This window comes from Sphaerodactylus townsendi, linkage group LG04 (assembly GCF_021028975.2).
Source record: "Sphaerodactylus townsendi isolate TG3544 linkage group LG04, MPM_Stown_v2.3, whole genome shotgun sequence".
NCBI lineage: Eukaryota > Metazoa > Chordata > Lepidosauria > Squamata > Sphaerodactylidae > Sphaerodactylus > Sphaerodactylus townsendi.
Window position 1 is genome coordinate 131,146,364 of NC_059428.1, and position 21,852 is coordinate 131,168,215.

The window sequence follows — 21,852 nt, forward strand, 5'->3', positions numbered from 1 at the left end:
CATTTGTATAACAATAAGAGCAGCAGTGGCATAGTGGTTAAGAGTAGGTGCACTCTAATCTGGAGGAACCGGGTTTGATTCCCTGCTCTGCCACCTGAGCTGTGGAGTCTTATCTGGTGAACCAGATTAGCTTGTACACTGCAACACATGCCAGCTGAGTGACCTTGGGCTAATCACAGCATTTCTGAGCTCTCACAGCCCCACCTACCTCGCAGGGTGTTTGTTGTGAAGGGGGAAGGGAAAGGAGATTGTCAGTCCATTTGAGTCTCCTTGCAGGAGAGAAAGGGGGGGGGATATAAATCCAAACTCTTCTCTCCTTCTCTATTAGCACGTACAAGCCACAGTAGAGGGCTGCCTTATGTGGAATCTGACTGTTGGTCTATTAAGGTTCATCTTGCCCGCTCTGACCGGCAGTGGCTCTCCAATTTCTCAGGCAGAGATCTTTCCCATCATCTTCCTTTTAGCTGGAGATGCTGAGTATTGAACCTGGGACCTTCTGTAGGCAAAGCCAGCGCTCAACAACCCCTCCATTTGTCACATTTTAGCAAAAGATTAAACATGAGGCATTTTCACACATTGATTTTTTTTTAACAAAATCTGTTTCCTTGACAGTAAAGAAAGATGAAGAGCTTGAAGAGAAGAAGTACATTAAAAAGCGAATTAAAGAACTCAAGATTTTGGATCCCAAAACTGCCCAAAACCTTTGTGAGTAAATAGTTTTGCAAAACCGAAGTATTTTTGATTTTATTTTCATTATTGTTAGAACGTAACTTTTAATGGTCAGTGTTTCTCACTTTGGGTTGGACTTCTAATGAAATCCTCCAACAATAATTGGCTACTATGTGATATGGCACCAGTAATTCCTTCTTGTGCCCTTGAAGTTTACTTGGTGACCTTGAGCCAATTCCATTCTGTTAACTTAACCCACCTCACAGGATTGTTGTGAGGATAAAAGGGAGGCGAGGAGACAGGTGGGTCCCCGTTGGGGAGAAAGATGGGATATAAAGGAATTGAGTGAGAATTGAGATGAGCTGTAAAATCACTCCGCAGACCCTTCAGACCTGTACAGTAAAATTTTTTGTCAAATAAAAATACAGCTGAAAAGCGCGCACACGCAAAACGCAACTACGCATCAGTAAGTCCTTCCATACACGTGCATTAGTGTTTCCTTTCCTTCATGACTCGTCAGTATCTGTCATCCCGAACTAGGATTTAGTGAACCATCCATCTGTTTGACAGCAAATGCCTTTAGACTTCTATAATGTGCTACTTTTGTTTTTAGGTGGGGAAGCATGTGCTACTAAAGGAGAAGGCTCTAGAGAGGAAGAATTATAAATCGACTTTTCCCCTGGGCCTAATCCAAATATTAAATGGCCAGGATTTGGCATGAATTTTCCTGTCACCCCCTGTGCTCTCTCTTTTCCACCTCTTTTTCTCTTCATCGGGCCTAACTAGTTTTCACTGTTTAGTTTTCTCTTCATCTGGCCTAACTAGTTTTCACTGGCCTAACTAGTTTTCACTGTTTAGGCTGGGGAGTGCCTCAGCCCACCTGACATAGGTTTATATGCAGGTAGGGCTGGATAAGAGCCAGCAGAGTGTAGTGGTTCAGACCGGCGGACTCAGGACTGGAGAACCGGGTCCTAGGCTCTTCCCCATGAGAGCTGCTGGTCAGCTTGGGCCAGTTGTCAGTATACAAGATGAGCTAGAAACAGTATAGATACTGCAAAAAGAAAACCTCTGTCTGGCTCTAAGAACAGCGTTAAACCTATACCTTTAATGGAAATAGCTAAAAAGTCTGTATCAAAAAACCAAAATACCAACAATGAAGAAAATTAAACAATGTGGGTAACACATTACAAACAGCAAGGGGGGGTCCCAAAATATACGCTTAGAACTCCAAGCCTCCGTATAAGTATAAGATTTTTCCTCCGTATAAGATTTTTCCTTTAGGGAAAATCCAAAAAATACCATGAGTTGAAAGGATTCCGTTTGCCAGATGTTCAGCTGGATTCCTCTTCAGGCTACATGTTAGTGGGAATATCAGTTAGCGGTAGTATTGACCTGGGTGAGTTCAGCACTTTCAACCTTGGTCTTCCTCAGCCACAACAACCACATACAGAGATTGACAAGGCATTTAGCCTAGAATTATAACTTCAATCGAGTAACAGGCCACACGCATCCTAGCATAGCGGAAGAAGCAGTAGCAGTTCTCAGACCTGTCTCGGCCTGCATGGAGGCAGGCAACAGCATCCTATCTGGGAAAGTCTTGCCTTGAAAATCTTGTGGAGTCCCCACCGTCGCTTGATAGTATACACCCCCACACACATACGCACCCACAGGGCTGCGGACTCAGGCAAAGTCTGTGGCTGGGCAATTTATCTAGGTTCGGCTTTAGAAAAGCCAAGCATGGTAATCGTCTCAACTCCAGCCTTCAGTTTCTTACAAAGTACCTTTTCCATTTTCTTTTTTAAATGCTATTTTCTGTGGGTTCTTTCCGGAACATGGGCCGGTCACGAGGACATCAGAATGATGATACTGGAAATCGATGAAGCTCAGCTGTCCGAGTCCATGCTTCAGGTACAGTGAATTGACAAATGAGTTTTTATTAAGAAGAAATCCACTGTTGCTCCTGTAGCTACCCCGGCAGGACTCAAAAGAACATAAGAACAAGCTTGCTGGATCAGACCAGAGTCCATCTAGTCCAGCACTCTGCTACTCGCAGTGGCCCACTAGATGCCTTTGGGAGCTTCCATGCAGGATTTGAAAGCAATGGCCTTCTGTTGCTGCTGCTCCTGAGCACCTGGTCTGCTAAGACATTTGCAATCTGAGATCAAGGAGGATCAAGATTAGTAGCCATAATAGCCAGTTGTGTTTGCAGGAAATTTTTGACTGGATATTTTGTCTTCCAGGCACAAAATTTATGCGAACTACATGGGTTTTCCATCTGCCTGTTCCTGCTGCACCTAGTTTCTCTTGTTTTGGGGTGGAAGGTGGGGTGTCAGGAGCTGATGTCAATGAATGTGGCTTTACTGAAGCTAGAAATTAATTCTTAGAAGATGCTTTTCACAACTCTGTTCATAAGAACATAAGAACTAGCCTGCTGGATCAGACCAGAGTCCATCTAGTCCAGCACTCTGCTACTTGCAGTGGCCCACCAGGTGCCTTTGGGAGCTCACGTGCAGGATGTGAAAGCAATGGCCTGCTGCTGCTCCTGAGCACCTGGTCTGCTAAGGCATTTGCAATCTCAGATCAAGGAGGATCAAGATTGGTAGCCATAGATCGACTTCTCCTCCATAAATCTGTCCAAGCCCTTTTTAAAGCTATCCAGGTGAGTGGCCATCCCCACCTCCTGTGGCAGCATATTCCAAACACCAATCACACATTGCGTGAAGAAGTGTTTCCTTTTATTAGTCCTAATTCTTCCCCCCAGCATTTTCAATGAATGCCCCCTGGTTCTAGTATTGTGAGAAAGAGAGAAAAATTTCTCTCTGTCAACATTTTCTACCCCATGCATAATTTCAGAGCTTCATGTTACATTTCTTGGCATGTTCCACATTGCTGGTTGAGTATCTGTAGCAAGAGGCTTTTGGCTTAAAAGTTTTCTACTCTGCTGTGACTGGCAGGACCTGTGACCCTGGCTTTATCTTACTCTGGTAGCCAGTTACTAGTAAGTTCTTCTCTGGGATTTGCTTGTATAGTATGTCACATTGTACAATACGTTTTTTTGAAGCAGGAAATCAGTGCAGGTCTGTTCTGTAGACAGGAATACGTTCGGTTTGCAGACATTTACTTTTAATTAATGTTTTGCTTAATGAATGGAAGCTTAAAAGCTGTGAACATGCACAAATAGCGCCTCCTCCACAAAACAGTTTACCAACTATCCATTTCTATGTTCTTTTTTTATAGATATGGTGAAATTATTTCAAGTTTGTAATACCTCATCTCCATAAAATCAAAGCTGAAGTTTTTATTGTAAAAGTCTCCCAGGGGCTAGTTGTTTGCATTTGTGTTCTCAACCATCCAGATAACAACATTAAGATAGCTGAAGCCTCACCAAGATTCTGTTACCCACAGACCCAGGGTTTCATCTGTAAGTGCCTTCCCCAGATGCAAGTCCCAGAATTATTTTTTATAAGTGACTCTGGTACGTTTAGGTGTAAATTGGAGCACTGTTACACCCAAGAAAGGCACCTGTACCTACATGGGTTACTCTCTCCCTTTTTTTAAACTCAAAGGAAAAGGTGAAAAGGAAAGGCAATTTTAATAAATTGAACATGCAAAAAAAGATCAGTTTGGGGGTTTTTCACACTAACAACCATAACAACTGTACTTTGTAGCAAACTGATAGAGCTTCCAAATGTATTGAAGAAGAAGAGTTTGGATTTATATCCCTCCTTTCCCTTCTGTAAGAAGGCTCCAGGTGGCTTACAAGCTCCTTTTTCTTCCTCTCCCCACAACTGACACCTTGTGAGGTGGATGGGGTTGAGAGAATTCTGAGAGAACTGTGGGACTGAGAGAGTTCAGAGAGAACTGGAATCAAGCCCAAGGTCACCCAGCAGGAATGTAGTAGTGTGGAAACACATCTGGTTCGCCAGATAAGCCTCCGCCACTCAGGTGCAGGAGTGGGGAATCAAGTCCGGTTCTCCAGATTAGAATCCACCTGCCCTTAACCACTACACCACACTTGCCTTTTAAATAATTACTGTATATACTCATGTATAAGTTGACCCAAATATAAGTCGAGGCACCTAATTTTACCACAAAAAACTGGGCAAACTTACTGACTCGAGTATAAATCTAGGTGGGAAATTTCAAAAATAAAAATAGATACGGTCGGGTGCTATTTGGGGTCTCAGCCACTGACCCCCCCCCCCCATCTCACCAATCCCAAGGTCTCTGCCACCAACCTCTCCATCCCGCAGCTTGTCCAGCTCACCCAGGTTGACTGGCTGTCACCCGCCGAGAGCCAGGGGCCGGAAAGCAGCCGAGGAAGAAGGCGCAGAGGCAGAAGAAAGTGAAGCTGAAAGGGGGAGGCAGAGAAAGAAGGCAGAGGAGAGCGGAGACAGAGGAAGGAGGAGCTGAGAAGAAGAAAGCGGCTGAAAGGGGGAGGCAGAGAAGAAGGCAGAGGAGAGGGAAGAAGAGGAGGCGGAGAAAGGGGCTGAAAGGGGGAAGGCAGAGAAGAAGGCAGAGGAGAGCGAAGCAGAGAAGGAGGCTGAGAAAGCGGCTGAAAGGGGGGAGGCAGAGAAGAAGGCAGAGGAGAGCGAAGCAGAGAAGGAGGCTGAGAAGGCGGCTGAAAGGGGGGAGGCAGAGAAGAAGGCAGAGGAGAGGGAAGACGGGAGAGGGGGAATGGCACACAAGAATTCTAGAAATTGGGATCCCTCACTCACAGCATTATAAGTCGAGGGGGGCTTTCAAAACACAAAAAAAATAATTTCACCAAAAGTAAGGCTTATACTTGAGGTATATAAAGAGAATACCGCTCATTAATAGCTTGGATCCTAACTTCTTTTTTGGCTTGCAGTAGGCATTTTATATCTGTTGGGTGTGTGACAGTGTTCACCCTTTCTCTCTCTTTGCCCTCTGTGCTGTTCCCAGAGCTGTATTGACTGGAGGCAGAGTGTAAGGGGGTACAGCAGTCTGCAGTGGGAGGAGACATCAAAGCTCCTTTCTGCAAGCAGTTAGTGAATTTAAACCGTGTGTCCACGTCCATGTGATGCATTAGGATAAAAGCTTCGTTTAAGGAAGAGGTACACGCTAAGCCAAGCAGTTCTCAACCTATTAGGTCAGGTTGCCACAGAATTGAGCGACCCAACACAGGAGTAAAGCCTAAAGGGCCTCTCTGCATCAGTGTTCTCCATCTGCAAAATGGATAAATGTTAGGGTTCCAGAGTCCCCACCCACAGCATGAGGAACTGTATTAAAGGGTCGCGGCATTAGGAAGGTTGAGAACCACTGCCTTGTGTTCATTGTGTTGATTCTGGCCATTCCCAATGATGATTTGTATCTCAGGCAAGGGACATCACTATATTGCCAGTCCGGTGCAAAGGAGTCTGGCCATGGGTACCGTGGGCTTATCAAAGCCTTGAAATTCCACATTCTAGAATTGAAACGGTGGGCTCTCATGGCTTCTCTTTTGGACTTAAATGCTTTGGGGTGGAGGGATAAAACTGGTTTCTTTTTAGAAGATGGACTTCAAGGCTACCCACATTGTAGCGGCAAAAAGCCTTTCAAGTACACGGAAGAAAACTCTGTGACCATCATTTCCTCAGGCAACAACTTTTGGTTCATTTTGAGTAGTCATTCAGAGGAGCAGTAGATGAGTAGAAAGTCATGACGTCTGTCTTAAAAAGAGTAGCAGCCCAAAGAGGCTGTTCAAAATATTATTTTAAGGCAGTTTAAGATATTACTGCAATTCCCCAGTTATAGTACAGAATGTTAAAAGCGAGATTCCCTGAAGATGGACTGCTTCTATCTTCTGTTAGTGTATTGTCTCCAACACCTACCACCTAGTAGCATAAATTGGAAATGGGAAAAGTACCTCCAGAAGATGCTCTGGATTAGAAATGTTAGAATTAAGTCACAGCCTTTGAAAACCGTGGTTTCCTTTCCCTCCCAATAAGATGCTAGTCTAGCGAATTCGGTCAAAACCATTGTCCAGAATTCTGCAGCGCCAGTGAATTCCACATCCCCTATTAGCGGCCATCTGAAATTGCCGGCCATTTGGGTCATTGCTCATACGCAGTTAATTTTCCCACCCTTACCAGCCTAAGATGTGGATCACAGAATCCGTGATACGAGCACAAGTCTAGACTGCTGGTGAGGTTAGAATTTTGTGACACCTTTCAACACGCTTTTCTCAGCTTGGAGTTGTTTTTAAATCTTGTGTTCTTTTAAACATTTTAATGCATTTCTTTACGTAAAACCTGTAGCTGCATCTTGTCATTTCACAAAGTGGTGGTTGCCAAAAGCAGAGCTCACCCAAATAAGCAAGGTAATATCTGGTGTCAGAAAAAGCACATTGCTTTATCAGAAAAAAGCACCATTGAGTATAATGAGTGGGATCCTATTAGACAGACTGACAGAGAGAGAGAGATAGTTTGGATTTATATCTAACGTTTCTCTCCTGTAAGGAGACTCAAGGTGGCTTACAAGCTCCTTTCCCTTCCTCTCCCCACAACAGACATCTTGTGACTAGACTAAGGTCTAGTAAGGCAGAACTGTGACTAGACTAAGGTCACCCAGCAGGGATGTAGGAGATCAGAAACACATCTGGTTCACCAGATAAGCCTCTGCCACTCAAGTGGAGGAGTGGAGAATCAAGTCCAGTCCTCCAGATTAGAATCCACTTGCTCAACTACTACACCACACTGGCTATAGATTGAGGAAGAGAGGAATTCTGGTGGGTGCTGGCTTCCCGTTGAAAGTCTGCTTCGCAGGATTTGGGGAACTTTAGGAACAGCATGGAATGTGACCAGGGGCTGGCAGTTGACAGAGAAATCACTGACAGCTACTTCGGAGAGTTTGAGAGTTGTTTGCAACTTCCAGGTTGTGTGCTTCTGCTTCGTGTTCAATGACATAGATCAGGTTGTGGTTTTTGTATGTCTCTTGCTGCTAGACTTATTTGTGTGAAGTTTTTGTCTGCCTAACAATACTGATTGGACCCTTTTGTGATGTGCCATATACAATCCTTGGCACGCTCGTCAAACGAAGGTTCTCTAAAACATCTAATTTGCTTTGTGTTTCCATTTCATGCAGAATTTAATTAAGTATCTTCCTGAACAAAAACAACTCGGCCAGTTGTCCAAGTTGAAGAGTGAATATAATAACTTGTCTGAGCCGGAGCAGTTTGCGGTTGTGGTGAGCAGCACTGTGGTTGATTTACTTCTGTTTCATGATCAACTCTGTTTCATTAATTTAACTCCCAAAGAGATTTTGAGCTTTCTTTTCCCCCTAGGAAAGGCAGTCAGGAACAAATAATGTCAGAAGGTGGATCTCAGATGCTTTCTCACCACCCCCATCATAGCTGCCTTCTAACTTGAACCCGGATTTTGTGACCTAATAAGTTGCAGGGTTTTTTTCCTTTACCAGAGACCATTGCAAAGGATTCGGATCTGTAGCAGCTAGTTCATAGCAGAGACTATGAACAGTTATCCTTGCGAAACAGCCAGATTCAAGTCTAGTAGAGACCAAGAAGATTTGATGGGCATCAGCTTTCGAGAGTCAAGGCTCCCTTTAGTCAGATAGTAGCTGATGAAGAAGAAGAAGAGTTGGATTTGTATCCTCCCTTTCTCTCCTGTAAGGAGACTCAAAGGGGCTTGCAATCTCCTTGCCCTTCCCCCCTCACAACAAACACCTTGTGAGGTAGGTGGGGTTGAGAGAGCTCAGAACTGTGACTAGCCCAAGGTCACCCAGCTGGCGTGTGTTGGAGTACACAGGCTAATCTGAATTCCCCAGATAAGCCTCCACAGCTCAAGTGGCAGAGTGGGGAACGAAACCCGGTTCTCCAGATTAAGAGTGCGCCTGCTCTTAACCACTACGCCACTGCGGTCTCTTGAAATCTTATACCCCGAAATCTCAAAGGTTCTATGGGACTCTAATCTAGCCATTTCTACTGTAGATCAACTTGGCTATCCTCTGAAACCACCCTTGCAGGGTTTCTCTGTTGGCCTGGCTGGTAGCAGTTACATTGAAGGAGCCCATATTCTCTCATTTTTATGGTCTGACTGACAAATCTACCGTCCAGAAGGGCTTAAGGGCAGAAAGAGGCCATTGAGATAACCAAGGAGCCAAGTCCACAAATTCACCAGCTGTAGGGAGATGGAGCTTTGGGTTGCAGGAAGGGCAGTCCCTTTATCATGGGCAGTGGTCATTCCCTTCCTCCCGTAGGGCCCTTCTGATGAATCAGTCCATACTGGCTTAACTGGCTCTAGAGAGCTTTGATGAGGTTTGCCTGGCAAGATGGTTGGAAGGCAGGCACAAGTGTGCAATCCCAGAAAGTGAGATCAAATGTATCCTCCCCCATCCTTTGCACAGATTTATCCTTAAAAGGGCCCCTACGGAGCTCACACCAAACTGAAGTGGTGGAATTTATCTTGTTGATGTCACTCGGATCTCCTTCACAGCTCCAGCAGGACACTGTCTTGACGCTGTCTGAGAGGCTGAATCCCTATTGCCTGGAAATACAGTTGAATGACAAATGTTAATTACTGAGCATTTTTCCCTATTCTTACAGGTTTACCATTTATACACTTTCAAATGTTTTGAAATGTTTTCTTAGATCCAAGAAATGTCTAAAGCTAAGTGTTAGGTCTCAATCCTTGAAACAACAAAACAGGCTCTGGATTGGTTGGGGTGGGTTTTCCGGGCTGTGTGGCTGTGGTCTGGTGGATCTTGTTCCTAATGATTCACCTGCATCTGTGGCTGGCATCTTCAATGTATCACAGAGGGAAGTCTGTTACACACTGTATAACAGACTTCCCTCTGTGATACACCTCTGAAGATGCCAGCCACAGATGCAGGCGAAACGTTAGGAACAAGATTCACCAGACCACAGCCACACAGCTCGGAAAACCTACCACAACCGGTTGAATCCGGCCATGAAAGCCTTTGACAAGGCTCTGGATTGGTTGTTGTGGTTTTTCCAGGCTGTGTGACACAGTGTGTAACAGACTTCTCTCTGTGATACACTTCTGAAGATGCCAGCCACAGATGCAGGTGAAAAGTTAGAAACAAGATCTACCAGACGACAGCCACACAGCCTGGAAAACCCACCACAACCAGTTGATCAGTAGCGTATATTGGAAAGGTAACGAAGCACCCAGCTTGCAAGAAGCCTGTTCTGACGGACCTGGCTCCCCCCCCCCCCTTCTTTATTCAGAAACGATCCCCCTCCTGTTTTCCCAAAGAATATAAGAAAGAGATATTTCGGCGCGGCGGCACCCCAAGGTCAGCAGCAGATAGAGATGCAGCCACCTGGACTCCCACTCCCACGAGTCAACGTAAACATCCCCTTTTCCCATGGGAGAGGAAGGTGTCAGGGATAAGCCTAGTTATCGACAAGGCGTGTGAAAGAGGGAGAGAAGATCAAGGAAAGAATGCCCCTTTACAGCATGGTAACATATAGCAGGCTGAATACATATATTTTGTAGCAATGACAATGACAGAAATGTATTCCCATCACCCAGATACCATCAGGCTGCATTGGGGCAGGAATGCACCTCAACCAACTAGGTGCCATCCCTGACACTAAGTGATTTTTTGTCAGTAGATGACGCTTCCCCTGACATGGATGGCCCAGCCCAGCTTGTTCTCTTCAGATCTTGGAAGCTGAGCAAGGTCACATGTCGTCAACATTTGGGTGCTAGACCACCAAGGAAGTCCAGGGTTGCTATGCAGAGGAAACCAATGGCAAACTACCTCTTGTCTTGGGAACCCTACAGGGTTGCCATATCTCAGCTGCCACTTGACAGCCCTTTCCACCAGATAACACTGGGATTCGGTTTAGCTTGTGTTTAATGTCTGCTGCACAGCCCAGTTTCTGTTGTACAATTTCTGCCCTTGAGTGGGCGTAGGTTGTGAGATTCCAGCCGTTTGCACAGTTTACTCATTTGTCTGTGCTTCAGTTGCACAGGTGTTGCTGTTTCAAATCACTCTAATAAAGAATCTGAGATCGTGCTAATGGCTTCAATAGATCGGACCTAGGTCAGCCCTGGCTAGTGTTTGGATGGGAGACCACCAAGGAAGTCTAGAGTGACTGCTGAAAGGCAGGCTGTTTGTCTCATGTGACCTCATGGGGAGGAAAATTATTTTAAGAGACCTCGATATTCTCTCCCCCCCTCCCCCCCCCGCATTTAGATGAGTGGTGTGAAGAGGCTGCAGCCACGGTTGAGTGCTATTCTTTTTAAGCTTCAGTTTGAGGAACAGGTGAGCAACATCAAACCTGATATCATGGCTGTCAGCACCGCCTGCGAGGAGATAAAGAAGAGCAAAAGCTTCAGCAAGCTGCTGGAACTGGTGTTGCTAATGGGAAATTACATGAATGCGGGATCACGGAATGCACAGACCTTTGGATTTAACCTCAGCTCCTTATGCAAAGTGAGTCTTCTCTTTCTTCCCACAAAGACTTTCCACGCTGTATTTGCCGTTACTTCCTTTCTATAGATACTCTGCTATCAAAAATGCTTGTTGGATGCTTAACGTCTCCTATAATATGAGCTTCACTATCTATTCCATCCCACTCATATGGAAAAGCCATTAATTTGCTTTGAAGCTAGACAAAGTAAACATTTAATGGGGTGTTGTGAGGTTTCTGGGCTGAATGGCCGTGTTCCAGTAGCTGTTTTTCCTGATGTTTTGCCTGCATCTGTGACTGGCATCTTCAGAGGATCGGTGGCTGGCATCTTCAGATCCTCTGAAGATGCCGGCCACAGATGCAGGCAAAATGTCAGCAGGCAAAATGTCAGGAGAAAATGCTACTGGAATACGGCCATTCAGCCCGGAAACCCCACAACACCCCAGTGATTCCGGCCGTGAAAGCCTTCGACAATAGATTAAACATCTAATATTGGATAACTGTGTACCCCATGACACAGAATGGTAAGCTGAAGTACTGCAGTCAAAAGCTCTGCTCACGACCTGAGTTTGATCCCAACGGAAGTCGTTTTCAGGTAGTCGGCTGAAGGTTGACTCAGCCTTCCTTTCTTTCAAGGTCGGTAAAACGAGTACCCAGCTTGCTGGGGGAAAAGCATAGACTACTATAGCGAAAGTGATGGCAAATCACCTCACAGACAGTCTGCCTAGTAAACACTGTGATATGCTGCCACCCCACGTGTCAGCAATGACCCAGCACTTGTACCGAGAACTACCTTTACCCTTAACTGTACACATTGTTTCAAGATTGGTGTTCATTCTTTTTGAAAGCTTCTGTTTTTATCTTTTAAGTAAAGCAGTCAAAATGGGTACGATGTCACAAATTATGGTGGTTGCCGCAGCGGTATGACATCATCTCTGGTATTCATGAGTGGGATCCAGCACAAAATATTCTGCTTGTTCTGGCCCAGGGAAACCATTGCCCTGTCAAACTTAACGCATCTCTGCTTGCACGGAATCTCTTGCAACCAATTTCTGGGCAATGTTTCATTGATTCTTTTACTGTATTTATAGTTCACTTTTCTCACTGATCCTCAAAATGGATTATGCAGTAAGTCAATCAAATCAGGATTTAGAGACATCTGATACGTAAGGTGCCAGGATTATAGAAATCTGAAAAGCGCAGCATGTTAGGTTTGATGCAGAGTGCAGATATAATGCAGAAAAAAATGGTATTGTATCAGTAAAGAACGAGGCATATTATAACAAGGTAGTAATATCTTGGGCAAGCAAAGCTGTGTTAAGTCCATTTATGTTTCCACTGAATCCCAGCTGATATTTTGAGCAATGCATTAGGAAGGACTGGGACTGTGTGCTGAGGGAATATTGTTCAGGGCAGACCGGTCCCCGTTCTTCAGTGAAGAATGTCTTCAGCCAGATCTGAAACAAATTACATTCCCTTTCTCCTGTTCAAAATACGCAGGGTGACATTATCCAGTGGCTTCCTGGGCGAGCAAATATTTGGCCAATGCTTGATATTAGTCATCATCCAATACTGAATTTTGCTGTGCCCTGTCCATATTGGACTGCCTCTGAATTTTGCCATGTAGTATCACTGAGTAATTTTTTTTTATATTAACTGTTCATTTGACCAAACATTGTCTTTGGGTGTCCTGTCTTGCTATTCAGTCGAGTTTTTAACTGCTAAATGCTGCATTTGGAGGGTGGAATTCCAGCCAGAAAATTGGAACCGGAAGATTTACGTTAATCCATAACATGTTTTTGGCACTCTGTTTAATGTTCAAATACCGTGCAAGAGAAACAATGGTAATTACCGGAATATCCAAAACTATATAGATGAAATGCGTCAAAATATACTAAAGCTCCTTACTGGTTTTTTTTTTTCCTTTCAAGCTAAGGGACACTAAATCCTTTGATCAGAAAACTACGTTGCTTCATTTTCTGGTTGAAATATGCGAGGAGAAATACCCTGATGTCCTGAGGTTTGTCGAAGATTTGCAACACGTCGATAAAGCAAGCAGAGGTGTGTATTTATATCGAATGTTTAAATGCCTGTCTTTCTCTGGAACATCTCAGGACCCAAGGTGGGCCACAGCAGTGCATAGAAACCATTAGATAAAACAAACCTCAAAACACCTTGTGTCCCCCATGTCAGGGTGTTTCCTCTTTGCCTGGGCTCAGGTTGCTTCCACAGCTATTTGGCAGAGTTCTTCTTTTGCTGCTATTCTCAACATCCAGGGCTGGTAGGAGCCTTCTGACCTCTTCTGGGAGGTTGCTGCAGAGGCGTGGGTCATCCACTGAAATAATTGAGCCTATACCAGTGGTGGCGAACCTTTGGCACTCCAGATGTTATGGACTACAATTCCCATCAGCCCTTGCCAGCATGGCCAATTGGCCATGCTGGCGAGAACTGATAAGAGGTATGGTCCTATTTATCTGGAGTCTGGAAGGTTCACCACCACGGGCCTATACTGTTGCCAGGCATGTTTTGAGCAACAGTGAAAGTACACTAGTTCTGTGGAAATGTTAAGTACTCTCCACACTTGACTTTTTTTGGGGTGTTAAGTAAAAGCCTGATCTACAAAGACCTTGTGATGCCTCCAGAGTTTTACATAAACTGCCTTTCTTCAATACCTCCTAAAAGCACAGATGAACTCAGTGTCCAAAGACTATGACTTAAAAATTGCAAATCTGATCCTCTATCATTCTGCCACACTTCCAGAACCTTTATTGGTGGCCTTGTGATTTTTAAATGAGTTCCTCTTCATCTTCCACAGCCTTTTCCCTGTAGCTTATGTGTACACGTGGAGTCTCTTTTTTCTTTTACTGCTCAAGCGTCTTGAGGAAAGGACCCCTGCCTAGTTTTCTGTTAGTTCATATCCTCTGGTGTTGATTTGTTTTGGATGGAAATTCTGACTTTTTGGTATTTGCCCAGGAATATGTTCGTCACTCTAAAAATGATAATGGCAGAGACATCGAAGGCATCTTAGCATCTTCCTAAGGATGTAGAATTGAAGACTGCTTCTTATTTAATTATTAATTTGTGGCAATTATCTCCAGAGAGATTTATTTTCTGTAAACATCACCTGCATGCACTGGAGGAACGATCCTGTGCTACATCCAGTATCTAGTCCAGTGATGGCGAACCTTTTTGAGACCGAGTGCCCAAACTGCAACCCAAAACCCACTTATTTATCGCAAAGTGCCAACACAGCAATTTAACCTGAATACTGAGGTTTTAATATTAAAAAAATGGTTGGCTCCGAGGTGTGCATTACCCGGGAGTATGCTTGGTGGTAGTTGGTGGCTTTGCTTTGAAGCAGCTGTGCAACACTTTGAATGGGTGAATCATGACCCTAGGAGGGTTTCCTCAGAAGCAAGCCCCATTGCCAGCAACCGAGCTTACTCCCAGGTAAAGGAGTAAGCACAGACACCAGCTCTCCCAGCCGAGTCCTACCTGCTCACCATGGTGCGCGCACATCGTGCCCAGCGGCCCAGGCCAGCCTAGATGTATGTGTGTGGGTGGGGAACAAACTCTGTGCACGCGTGCCCACAGAGAGGGCTCTGAGTGCCACCTCTGGCGCGTGTACCATAGGTTCGCCACCACTGATCTAGTCATACCCAACGTTATAACTCACATTCTTCTCTTGGCATAATTCTTCGGCTTTATAAACCAATAGATATGTAGAATGTGTTATATGGCCTTTACCTAGCAAAAGGCTTTTTATAGCATGCGAAGGTACACTATTCGCTTGACATGAAAGTTTCAGGTGACTCCTAATGTGTTTAGTTTCAGCAGAAAGCTTGGAGAAGAGCTTAAAGCAGATGGAACGGCAGCTTAAGCAACTTGAGAAGGATTTGGAGACCTTTCCCCTTCCTGAGGATATTCATGACAAGTTTGTGGCAAAGATGTCCATATCCTTTTGACAGTTAAATGCTCTGTATGTCGCTTTGTTTTAAGGTTTCTCGGTATCTTAGATGAATTTGCATAATCTACATTCAGTCTGCAGCAGTCACTTTTGACAATTTTAATCTTACCTCCACCTTAAATGGCTAAATCTAAAATGGCTTAAATAAAAAAAAAGTCACTCATACTGTTTTATCTAGAATTAGCCTTCTACTATCTCGCTTGACTCTGTAACTGTTTGGTTCAACACACGGACAGAACTCAGCGAAATGTTTTGAGATGCTGGCTGGCGAAAGATGGCAATTTCCAGTGAAGTGGGATATCGTTAGGAAATCGAGGAGCCTTCTGCTGGCGATATCAGTTAGATTATTATACAGCTCACGTCAATCACCAAAACAAGCAATCCACCGAAGCATCGTGAGCTGGTCTGAGGTTTTGCTTTCAAATATTTGGGGGGCCATTGTTTCTTCCCGTGAGTCCTATTGGGGAGGACGGGTGCATGGAGGTGGTATAGGACGGCAGTTGCCTCCTCTACAGGGGCTTTGGATGGTGTGCAAAGAAGGGAAAGTTTAAATGCTCCAGCAAGTTAAATTGGCTCATGGAACAAACAGGTTTATGCTACGTGTGCTGCAGGACTTATGGCTTTCATTCTCAGGCTGGAACTCCGGTGGAAGCTGACTGAAGTCGGCTTCACCCCCCAGGAATGGCCTGCTTCTCCCCCCCCCCTCCGGGCCCCGTGCTGGTGTCCACTTGGATGCCAGTGTAGCTCCAAGATAGCCTAGACTTCCAGGTTTGCCCACCGAGGGTCAGTGCAGTGCTGGAGATTTTGCTCCCTATGCTGGCATGGTTGCCCCTTCCACCAGCGGACAGGACAAATGCATTAGCGCAGCTTTCTGTCACTCCTGCAGCACAACCCCACCCCCCGGGCATCTGGATTGGGCTGCATGTCGCAACTGCTAATTCCATTTAGTTCTCTTCCTTCAGAGTTCATTGCTCTGAAACTGTTCTGCATCTGTCCTGCAGTTGGTCAGACTTTGCCACGGAGAAAGCAGAAAACGGTTTGCGTAAAGTAGGCAAGGACTCCCATCGGATGTGAAATAAAGGCTGTGGCATATATTCCAGACCCTGAACATCAGCATCAAGCAGGGGCCTCTAAATAGCGGTGACTATCAGATAGGCTGCAGGGCACACATCTTTTTATGGGAGGATTAAAAAAATAGCAAATTGTGTAACAGCTCTGCCTGAAAAACCTTTATGCCGCATAGAGGATTCTTCTGTAGCAAGACGCAGTGTGGTTTACTAACATGTGCAGTCCAGTGCAGAGAGATTCCAGGCTAAGCCCGTTGATACCAGCAAGCTTAGCCTGGAAAAGGATTGCACGGCGATATGTATTTCCGCCTTTTTGCTGTGAGCGGTTTCCAGTACACCCTATGCCAATACGATGTGTTGAATAAGAATTAGCAGTTGGTCTGCTGAACTAGAAAAGGCATTTGGAAGGTCCTGAATGGAACCTTCTTGTTCTTCCGTGTGGAGAGAAAGCTGCCCCTTGTACGAAAACTGGTCTGCTTAATTAAGAACATAAGAACAAGCCAGCTGGATCAGACCAGAGTCCATCTAGTCCAGCTCTACTACTCGCAGTGGCCCACCAGGTGCCTTTGGGAGCTCACATGCAGGATGTGAAAGCAATGCCCTTCTGCGGCTGTTGCTCCCGAGCACCTGGACTGTTAAGGCATTTCTCCTGCTGAAAACACGTTATGCGGGTGTTGTAACGATGCCTCAAGGCCAGTACTTGGTATTATACACAGGCAGGTTCCCCTCTTATTTCCAGGTTATTGCATTATCAGGCGCTTCGTTGACATATTCCACCATACCAGTATAATCCACGTGTGACACTTTTAACAGGCGGTTTGATCTATAAACACTGTTAAAATGCCATAGTTAGCTGCCTCCTGATAAGTGTCCCTAAAGGTGGAGAGTAATTGCGAAACGGTGGCGTGACATGTGGGTACTGGTAATAGCTGTGAGCTTGCTAATTAAAGAAGCTGACTTCCAGGGAAGTGGAGGCTGCCATAAATTATAACGCAAAAGAGACTTCATGTAAAGTTAGGTCAGGGGTGTCCAACTCTGGCACCCCAGATGTTCATGAACTACGATTCCCATCAGCCAATGCGACCCGCAGCTGGCAGGAGACTGATGGGGGCAGATATTCGTGAGATCCTGAGCATCTGGGGCGCCAGAAATTGGTTTTCTGCTCTGAAGGTCAAATAATCCTGCACAGTGTTATTGAATTGGGCAGGGTCTGTCCTAGGGCTTGTTTTGAAATGTAAAGCAGAGTGGGGCTGGTGTCTTGAAAGACATGCAGCTAATAAAAAGCAACAGACAGGAAAGCCCAGACCGGAAGGATGGAGCTCTGTGAGAATACATTTTTTCATCCTGTGCACAATCGTGCTCCATGTGTGACTCGGCTATTATATCCTGCTGGTGAATATCGCAACCTGAAGCTTTCTAATGAATATATTAGCATCATGTTTATTTTATAACAGGAATACGCACAGCTTGTATGCTTTTGTTGACAATGTATAATTATATAGACGGCTCTCTTATTGATTTGGTCGGGTGTCCGTCTTAGCTATTAGAAAGACTTTAAATTCAGTAAAGTTCATTTTTTGCATGGCTTTATTTGTGTTACTTGAGTGCAGCAGAAAGACAGGTCTGAGAATGTTAAATTCATCGATGCAGCCATTATGAGAAAAATAAAAACTATTTGAGAGCAAGTTAAAGAACAAGTCAAAGACTGGACACCTTAGCCGTATTGATGAGCTCAGCTTTATTTTCTGGGGATAATATTACAGATAGCATTACCATCAAAATCTCACAATGAATAATTGACTAAGGGTTCGGCCGAACAGACGACGAATCCTTAGCCAGTTGCCATGCAAGATGCACAGGACCAAGGCCCTGAGTATCCTGCATCCCCATTGGTTTTTGCTGGGCCTGTTGACCACAAATAAATAAATAAATAAATAATAATAAAGCCTTTCCCCAGCCCGCCCCCCACTTGAAGGCCAGCCGGGTGCCCAAGCGCCCAGCTGAGCCTTTCCCCCTGTCCCCCACCTGCTGAAAAGCCAGCTGGGCACCTGACCAAGCCTTCCCCCCCGCCTACCACCTCAAAGGCTAAGCCAGCCGCCTGAGTGTCTGACAGAGCCTCTCTGCCTCCCCTTCTACCCCAACCATCTCAATTCCTCCTCCACCCGTCCCTAGCCATACCTTTCAGCCCTTCCTCACATCAGTGCTCACCTACCCAACCTCCCCTATCCCAAAACTCAGTTTGCTACCCCCACCCCTACTCACCTTTAAACCCCCCACCATCCCAACCCTCACATTTCCACTATTCCCCAGCCTAACACTTACATTCCAACCCTCCCACCATCCCAAGCCTTTCCTTTCAACCCTCCCCCACCTCAACCGTCACCTTCCCACCCCCCCACCTCGACCCACACCTTTCAACCCACTCCAACCCTCACATTTCCACTATCCCACACCCCAATACTTGCCTTTAACCCCTCCTGCCATTCCTAGCCACACCTTCAAACCCTCCCCCAAATCAAGCCTAACCTTTCTACCCTCCCATTACCCCAAGACTCACCTTGCCATTCTGCCCCACAAGAACCCTCACCCGTTTCCCCTCATATGAAGCCTCTGTGTTCTACCCTCTCCCAATCTGCCACCCCAAGCCTCCCCTTTCAACCCTCCTGCCACCCCAAGCCACTCTGTTCAAACCTTCTCCTCCCCAACACTCACCTTGCCGCTTTCCCCCCACCCCAAGCCACTTTCAATGGTGTTTAAACTAGGGAGTCCAGATTCTTCTTTTAAATCCACCTTAAAGGGAGAATCTGGGCCCCCCAGTTAAAACAACATTCAAAATGATGCTATTTTGGGGTGGATTCTCCCCCACCCTGAAACAGCATCACTTTCAATGTTTAAACTGTGGACCTCACATTCTCCCTTTATGTCCATGCCGAAGGGGGTGGATTTAAAAGGAGAATCTGAGAAAATTTGGAGTGTGCCTGCTATCTGGGGTGCAATTGTTAAGCTAGCAGCACCAAACTTTCAGAGTATCTTTAGGAGACTCTCCTGATGATACCACCCAGGTTTGGTGAAGTTTTGGTTCTGGGGATCCAAACTTATGGACCCTCAAAGGTGTTGCCCCCATCTTCTGTTAGCTCCCATTGGAAACAATGGGGGATGGGCACCCCTTTTGGGAGTCCATAACTTTGTACCCCCTGAACCAAACCTCACCTAACATGGGTGATATCATCAGGAGAATCTCCGGAAAAATCCCTGAAATTTTGGTGCTGCTAGCCTAAAAACTGCGCCCCCTGCAGGCCAAAACTGAAAAACACTAAAAATACAAAACACACACAAACGAACCTGAAAATGTTGTGCCCTCCACTAGGGGGTGCCCGGGGACATGGAGTACCCCATGTTCCCCTAGGCAAATACACCACTGATAGCAAGCTATGATAAATTGAATGAAATCAAATTACTAATGTAATAAACTTGCTATAGGCATTCATTATGTATGAAATTGCCACCTGGGTGATAATTTTGCTTTATGTTTAATGAAATATTGTTTGAGAATCTTAAAACAGAGAAGACTGGAAATTTAGAGCAGAGCTGCTTCCTCTTTCTGTCACCAATTTAGAAATAATGTTTCTACAGTAGTTGAAGACGTCTGCATTTGTTGTGCTGGTTGATGATCACTTTTTATAGGTGCTTTTGAGATACCTGGAAGACGAAAATGAAGTCAATTAGTTTAGGTAAGAAGCTTTAGCAATTGAAGTGTATTTTCTTAGCTATCCTAACTCAAAATTGTAAGGAAACTTTGAATCCTACTGTTACGTAAAATAAAGTGAAGGTAATTGTGAGAGCTGCAAATGAGTAAAAAATAAATTGATAGTGCTGCACATATTTGATGCTATATTGGCATGGAAGTATGCCATTATCAGTCATTTCTGCTAGTCTGATGTTGCCGAGAAGTAGATTTTTTTTCCTGCCTCCCCTCAGTATTGCAGTGTGTCCCCTGATTTTCACCGAACCTTTTTTCCTATGAACTTTTGGGAAAGCTTGCAGCAAAGCCTGCTACATGATTGGGGAGAAAAAGGAGATTTTCCTAGTCCTGCCCACAAGGAATCTCGGCACAGCGGTCATTTCCTCCACCCACCACTGGGAGACTTAAAAAAAGAAAAGAAACTGAATACTGTTATGGAAATATAACAATCTGTGTTAACGGGCTCTCTAAATTCCCAGCTTCCATTTCTTTTAGCAAAATTAATGAATTCATATTAACTAGCTTTAGCTGCCGGGTGGGTGTAGGCCTTGAAGGCCAATGGGCAGTGTCTGAATAAAAGGGAGCTACCACGTCAGATCCATTTCCTGAAGCTTGTGTCTTTAAAATTTGATGGGAGATCAAGTCTAACTTAGCCCCCAGGGTGGTAAAATTTGTTAAAAGTAGGTCAAGAGTTTTTGAAATTAAAATCAACTCATTGAGAAAGAAGTTCCTGTCCAGTGTATAGAATTGTCATGTGTTGTTGGTTCTTTATTCTTATTTGGGAGGCTTTTGTAAAACTTGGAATTGTCTGTTTTCCTAAACCAGTTGGAGATGGGCTTGTTGCGAAACTTCTTCTGCAGGGCTAGAAGCTTATCCTCTCCAGCTCAGGTTAGCCAATGGAGCAAATCCCTATTTGATAATTAATCCCTCAATTAGTGCCTCCACGGGAGAATTGTCAGTGAAAAACTGTTCAATTTTAGTCTGTTTACTAGCCTTCTGGCATGGAGAGTGTGGGGATGAAAAATTACCGTTTCCTCCGTTCTTCATTTTTAGATAGCAGCCAATGAAACAATCCAGACAATGAGGTAAAATATTCGCACAGGAGCAATTAGTACACTAAGCTAAAACAGGTAACTTAAGGCGTAAAGAAGACTGGTAAAAATACTAAGTAGCTAAAAGGCTTAAGAGCAAACTTCAAAGTTCATTAAACTTCAGTTCATTAAAGATATATAATATAAAACAGAACCTTAACAGCTGGTGTTAAAAAAACCTAAAAAAAAAACTTTGAGTAGAAGTCTCAAGACTTTTTTAGCTGAGAATTGGGGGAAATTGGCGTCTCCACCAATGGTCGGAGATGAGGAATGAGCCAGCAAAAAAACCCTCAAACACTCTGGTTGAGGCAAAGAAAATAAAAATAAAGATAAAATAAAACCAGCAGTTCAACCACACCTGATAGGAAGCTCAGGCTAGAGGTACACAACTTGTTTTAAAAACAAAAGGGAAACAGACTCATTAGTCAGCATTGCTATTATTAAAGTATTGTGGATTTTAGCCTGGTTTTAAAATATCAACTCAGAAGGTTCTTTAATATAGTCTCTCTCAACAAAATTGCAATAGAAAGCTCTAAATTAAAAGAAAGTGCTAAATACTAAGAGATAAAACTACAAAGGGTAGGAGAAATTTAAAACTTATCTTTACAAAGGTGGAGGGCTCAGCGAGAAATGACCATTTCGGCCTTAATTTCTTTTAAAGAAATTATTTAGCCCTTTTCATTGTGGAGATATGCTGTTCACCTTATAGGACAGATACCCTACCTTTTTTTAAAGTGAAAGCTAGAAATTCAGACCTTTTACTCATATTCTTACAACCTTATAGCAATATGATATTCAATTGCTGATTAAAAACACAAAACAAGACCCCAAGTGACTAGGGCAGGGGAACTACGGAGATACCAGTAATGTGCGCACTCCAGTGGGAATATTTGGACCTGCTCAGTCCCTGTGGC

At 44.6% G+C, this 21,852-nt stretch overlaps 1 protein-coding gene across 1 annotated transcript in view; it reads left to right on the forward strand.

Annotated features, from left to right (window-relative positions):
- The window catches only part of DIAPH3 (diaphanous related formin 3), a 165,087-nt gene that overhangs the window by 58,667 nt on the left and 84,568 nt on the right, over nucleotides 1-21,852 (forward strand). Inside the window, exons 18-23 of the mRNA XM_048494922.1 lie at nucleotides 613-711; nucleotides 2,489-2,577; nucleotides 7,756-7,857; nucleotides 10,855-11,094; nucleotides 13,003-13,132; nucleotides 14,900-15,024. Coding sequence (XP_048350879.1) covers nucleotides 613-711; nucleotides 2,489-2,577; nucleotides 7,756-7,857; nucleotides 10,855-11,094; nucleotides 13,003-13,132; nucleotides 14,900-15,024 — 785 coding nt within the window. The remainder of the gene's footprint in view (nucleotides 1-612; nucleotides 712-2,488; nucleotides 2,578-7,755; nucleotides 7,858-10,854; nucleotides 11,095-13,002; nucleotides 13,133-14,899; nucleotides 15,025-21,852) is intronic.